This window comes from Rhagoletis zephyria, unplaced genomic scaffold, assembly GCF_001687245.7.
Source record: "Rhagoletis zephyria isolate East Lansing unplaced genomic scaffold, Rhagoletis_zephyria_1.1 Rzeph_scaffold_00005, whole genome shotgun sequence".
NCBI lineage: Eukaryota > Metazoa > Arthropoda > Insecta > Diptera > Tephritidae > Rhagoletis > Rhagoletis zephyria.
Genome location: NW_016157089.1, coordinates 809,552 through 815,943, shown reverse-complemented (window position 1 = coordinate 815,943; position 6,392 = coordinate 809,552). Strand labels below are relative to the sequence as shown.

The 6,392-nt window shown below is 38.1% G+C and overlaps 1 protein-coding gene across 1 annotated transcript; it reads left to right on the top strand.

The window, feature by feature from the left end:
• Positions 1-279: 279 nt before the first annotated feature.
• Positions 280-2,038, top strand: Rpn3 (regulatory particle non-ATPase 3). Its single transcript, XM_017632336.1, has 2 exons — positions 280-552; positions 608-2,038. Exons 1-2 carry the CDS (start codon positions 389-391, stop codon positions 1,923-1,925), a joined length of 1,482 nt encoding a protein of 493 aa, XP_017487825.1. The 5' UTR covers positions 280-388; the 3' UTR covers positions 1,926-2,038.
• Positions 2,039-6,392: the final 4,354 nt, after the last annotated feature.

Here is a 6,392-nt window from a genome sequence, read left to right as displayed (position 1 = left end):
AAAGGGACGAGTACACATGCGTCTGTACCGTCAAGTCGTTTCAACTTTCTTGCATTGCTTTTGGCATTTTCGTTGCTTCCCAGAACCAAAAACTTGAATTCAACAGAATTGAAACGTGTAAAAGCAAATAGAAAACACAAAAGAGAATGAGCAAGAATTGCTTTCAAGTACTTGAATCATGTAAATCGGGTGTAAGCATATTGTCAATGGCTGGTTTACTGTATACTGTGGTCACAGCGTTACAAATAGTGGAAATGTCATTTCGTTTGACATGTATGCGTTTCACTTTCGTTGCGTTTCACTCTTTGTCATTACTCGACAATTTTTGGGTAAACTTGAATTTTGTTCGTTCGTGAATTTATTTATAAATTAAGAAATAAGGAGCAAAATGACTAATAGTGTTGAAGGTACAGGCCAGGACGTTGAAATGGATGTGGAACCTTCCAGTGAAACTGTAGGAGATGCGAAAAAAGATCAAGGCGTTTCCACCGTCTTGGAAGTCCGCGAGCAGATACGCCAAATTGAAAGGGCCGTAGCATCTAAAGAATCGAGGTAAAAAAAAAACTTTCATACTAATAATAAAAATAATGATCGGTTACTTTATTAGATTCATTTTGAGAGTTCTACGTTCGCTTCCAAACACACGTCGGAAACTTAGTGCAGCTATTTTCAAGAACCTTATTCAATCTATTTATCCAGCCGGTACGGAACGAGAAACTGCTCTAAGTTTGATTCCAAATACTCCGGTCGGGGTTATAGAGCCTGATGTTCCGCGAAGCCGTTCTGCTTCAAAGTCTCCAATCGCCGAAGTGGACGCATACTTTTATTTGCTTTTACTAGTGAAACTTATCGACGAGGGTGATATAAAACGTGCAGTTTTATGTTCTGAAGCTCTTATGTCTAAAATAGCGGGGCAAAATCGGCGTACTTTAGATTTGATTGGAGCAAAATCGTATTTTTACTACTCTCGAGTCACGGAACTCAATAGCTGTCTTGAAACTATAAGAGGATTTCTTCATGCTCGCCTGCGAACGGCTACGCTCCGAAATGATTTCGAAGGACAAGCAGTTCTTATTAATTGTTTGCTTCGAAATTATTTGCACTATTCACTTTACGACCAAGCTGATAAACTAGTAAAGAAGTCTGTTTTCCCAGTTTCGGCTAGTAACAATGAATGGGCAAGGTTTTTGTATTACCTAGGCCGTATCAAAGCAGCGAAGCTGGAATACAGCGATGCGCATAAACACTTGGTACAAGCACTGCGCAAAGCTCCACAAAATGCAGCCGTTGGGTTTAGACAAACTGTACAGAAATTGATCATAGTTGTCGAGTTGCTGTTGGGAAATATACCTGAGAGACAAATTTTCAGGCAGGCAGCACTACGAAAATCACTTGCTCCATATTTCCAACTTACTCAAGCAGTCCGTTTGGGTAATCTAAAGAGATTTGGGGAGGTAGTTGAAAACTACGGTCCTAAATTTCAACAGGATCACACCTACACTCTCATTATTCGACTTAGGCACAATGTTATAAAAACTGCCATACGCTCAATTGGACTTTCCTATTCACGCATTTCTCCAAATGACATCGCAAAACGCCTAATGCTGGATTCAGCAGAGGATGCAGAATTTGTTGTATCTAAAGCCATTCGGGATGGCGTTATTGAAGCTACTCTCGATCCAGAACAAAATTATATGCGAAGCAAAGAAAGTACTGATATATACAGCACTCGTGAACCTCAGTTGGCTTTTCATGAACGTATTACATTCTGCCTTGATTTGCATAACCAAAGTGTGAAAGCGATGCGTTACCCTCCGAAATCCTATGGGAAAGATCTTGAAAGCGCCGAAGAGCGCCGGGAGCGTGAACAGCAAGATTTAGAATTAGCTAAAGAAATGGCAGAGGATGACGAGGATGGATTTTAAACCGGTTTCCTTTCTCACATCAAAAACAATGGCCAGCGCTATTTTACAAAAAATTTAGTACATACATACGCATAACTTTAACGGCACCCGTATTTGAATTAAATGTTTAAAAATGTAAAAAATGTATATGTATTTTGGCCCCTATTATGAGTTGCATTTGATCTTAGAGTGTAGTCGAAAGTGCTGATCGAACGAATTTTCATTTTGTGTTGCGCTCATTCAGCGCCACGGAGACGATCAAATATCTTTATCAACGCTTTAAGTGTATTGGTGTCGTTGGCTTCCCACTGGGAAAATAGGGCCTGTTCGAGGCACGTAATAAAAGCGGCATTACTGCCGTACTGATGAAAAATGGCAACATTGTTGCAACTGCCCAACTGATACCACATTGCTGGAAATTCACACAGATCATGATACTTTAATAATTCGCACAACACTGCGGTTGTGATTGCAACTCGAACAAGCCCTAGGTAAGCCCCCTACGAGGTAAGCCATGTTTTCTTTCAGTTTTTAGTAGCAAAATTGTCATCTTGGCCAATTTCATCTAATAGTAAAGCACAAAATGAACACCTCCGACGACACATTACGTTGTCAAAATAACGTGCAGCCGGAGTTATTTCCAAGCACCGAACTAGTCATAGCGACTGCTCTGCATTACACATTTTTGTTAAAGTAAGGGATATTTGTTAGTGACATGGTAATGACAGCCGGGTGTATTGTAAGTTGCTGCCCTTCGCCTGGCGGCCCTTACCACTTCCCTGCCGAATGGCCATTACTTTAACAAAGACGTGGCCGCCTTATGTAAGTAGGAATTAAGAATGTACATTTGGTATCAGACACCTCCGAGCCGCTTTACAAAGTAAAATACGTGTAATGCAGAGCAGTCGCCCGAAGTAGTTCGGCGCTTGGAAATAACTTCGACTGCACATTACTTTGCAACGTACAACGTAATGTGTCGTCGGAGGTGTCCATTTTGCGCTTTACTAGTAGATGGCATTAGCCATGATGACAATAGGTACGTTCGTTTAAAATCTCCAGTAAAAAACATCCAACTGCTAGGGACACGAATTTTGATACCATATCGATACTTTTGGCATTCGATACCGATATTTTCTACTCAATAGTTTTAAATATATACGATATGTTTTGGAATCGAGTACCAGAACCCTAGTATCGTATCGAATGTATTAAACTCACTGTTCAATATTATTGCATAGTCTTTTACTTTTCTACTAACTTTTTGCAGCCCTGTGATGTTGTACTGAACATTGAATTGTTTTACCTTTTGCAACCCTGTAATGACAACTGAGAATTGTATTTTTTGTAAAAAACTCGATTAAATTCGGAACTTTTAAAGAAAAGACACGCGGATTTTCATTTAACCTTAATTTTATAACAAGGTTCGTATTACTATTAATGTCTTCGCAACACTCACATTACAAGGATAATGTTCTTACCAATTAATAATAAATTGGGCTTTAAGAGCAGAAATGTGCAATATAGTTAGGATTGCATGTTGTGGAATTTGAACCCGCGACTTCGGTGTTTTAAGACAAGACCTCAATCTCTACGTGTTGTTACACAATATGTTAGTGTTTGAGCGAGATTCTCCTCCGATTTGTAAAGTGCGCCTTAAGTTCTGAACACATTAAAAACGACGAGCTACGGGCCACAGCTTCCAATTTGTTATCTTCATTGTCTAAACGCTTTGTCGATAGCGACATGATTTTTTTTGAATGCATCGGCAACATCATGAATTTGTACGAGTTTGACACAAAAGAAGAGGAAGAACCTAATCTGTCGCTGGAAAAATAGAAATAGATCTAATCTGGCTACACACTCTAGATCTAATCTGACCAAAATCTACATAAGAGTACGTGTTAAAATAATTTGACAGCTATGGTCCATAGCTCGTCGTTTTCATTGTGTTCGGGCTATTAATGTGGCACAAAAGGGGTCCCTACAGTTTTATGGCGACTTTGAACGGCGATTTTGTTTTACTGGGAAGCTGTTTTTCATTTTCAAGTTTTGAGCACTTCTAATCATTACACCAAAGCGGCCTATATACGAGACCTATATTCATATACATTTTTTGGATTTTGGTATCGATATTTGAAATATCGAGTCTTTTTATTCCGATATTAATGGGTACCCGATATTTTTAAAGCGATATTTTAAATGAGTACCAAATCGATACTTTCTGTTCAATATCGTGTCCCTAACAACTGCCAAATTCCCGCGAAATGTCACCTGTTCTCTCACAAGAGAAAAATATCCAAAACAGTACGCGAACAGAAAATTTGCAGAAACTTGCAAGTTGACGAACAGCTGATATAATTTTTGTTTACATTCAAAATTGTAAAATTTAAAACGTACGAAAACTCATCACAAAGTGGTATCCTGACACAGTTTATTGATTAAACAAATAACTACTTACTAGTCGGCCGCTGTGGTGTAGTGGTAAGCAGGTTCAAGCCCTGGTCAAAGCAACACCCCAAAAAATATAGAAAAAGGTTTTTTCTTAACAGCGGTCGTCCCNATTTCTGCCATGAAAAACAGCTTCTCATAAAAATACAATCGCCGTTCGGAGTCGGCGTAAAACTGTAGGTCCCTCCGCTTTGTGTGACAACATCAAGGCGCACGCCACAAGTCGGAGAAGAAGCTTGGCCAAACACTAACATATGTGTAAGCGCCGAACTATTATTATTATTATTACTTACTTCTTACAAGTACTATTAGTCGAATTTTATCATTTTTAACTTCCAAACCATCAAATTCCATTTTCTGATTTGCCTAAATACAAACCAGCTGTTTTTGATCAGCTATTTTCCTGTTGGCAAATCGCTGTTGGCAAAAATTTTTGCAGCTTCCCCTCAAAATGAAATGTCACTTTGCCCTCTCAATTTCGCCTACTTTGCAAGTTTTTTCCGTACGCTAACGCAAAAACCTGAAAGTTTTGGTTAAACATGCACAATTAACAGCTACGCGAAAGCAACTAATTTTGGTACTAAAAACTGAAAGGAAACATGGCTTACCTCGTAAGGTGCTTACCTATTTTCCCAGTGGGTTTTGTCGGCTACACGTACACCACACCGACTCGTTGCCGGCTATGATTGATGAAAATCAAAAAATTTTGATATTTGAATTTGATGACTGTTTATTTGACCGTCTCGCGTTATGCTTGACAAAAAACAAGCTCGCTTGCCTTCTGGGCGTCGTGGTGAGGAAGTGTGCGGACAAGAAAAAAAATGGTTTTATGTTTGATTGCTCATTATCAATGCTTACTAGCTTTATGAAATGTAATAAATATTAATTTATAACATATAACATATAAAATTATGCCATGAATGATATAATAATTAAAAACAAATACTCATCCGATGATATCGTGCTAACAAACGAACACTGCGTATTCATAATACAAAGTGGTGATTGACGCGTTTATTTGAACGTCTGCAGGCAAGCCACGAGCAAACCTCANAAATGTAATAAATATTAATTTATAACATATAACATATAAAATTATGCCATGAATGATATAATAATTAAAAACAAATACTCATCCGATGATATCGTGCTAACAAACGAACACTGCGTATTCATAATACAAAGTGGTGATTGACGCGTTTATTTGAACGTCTGCAGGCAAGCCACGAGCAAACCTCACACACATACGCAATGCTTGACGTATTTATTTGATTGTCTCCGTGGCGCTTAAGATGAAGAATAACGCTATTGTGAATTTCGCTCGTTTAGGTTGTTCACAATAGTATATTTTCACCGCTGAGAAGCTTTGCTTACAAATCGAGCAAACTAATGGGCTGTTTTTGCTTACGCGTAAAAGCACATTTAGCGCATTTAGCTCTAAATGCAAATACAAATACAAAATACTCATCCGNAGCTTTATGAAATGTAATAAATATTAATTTATAACATATAACATATAAAATTATGCCATGAATGATATAATAATTAAAAACAAATACTCATCCGATGACATCGTGCTAACAAACGAACACTGCGTATTCATAATACAAAGTGGTGATTGACGCGTTTATTTGAACGTCTGCGGGCAAGCCACGAGCAAACCTCACACACATACGCAAAGCTTGACGTATTTATTTGATTGTCTCCGTGGCGCTTAAGATGAAGAATAATAGGCTGTTTTTGCTTACGCGTAAAAGCACATTTAGCGCATTTAGCTCTAAATGCTACTCTAAAATGTACATTTATCCATACAAAATTCGTCACCTAAATGCAACTAAATGCAACTACATTTTTGCATTAAGAATCTAAATGCTAAAAGCAACCCTGTGATCTTCCAAAATTTCCACGATTCGAACATGGTTTAAAGAGAAAAAGTGGCAACATTGCTTTTTCGAGTATACAGTTGCTAGCTGCGTTTCAGTGATCGCCGATCGAGATTTCTTTTATTTTGCATTACATATTTGGATAAAGAAAAGTTAA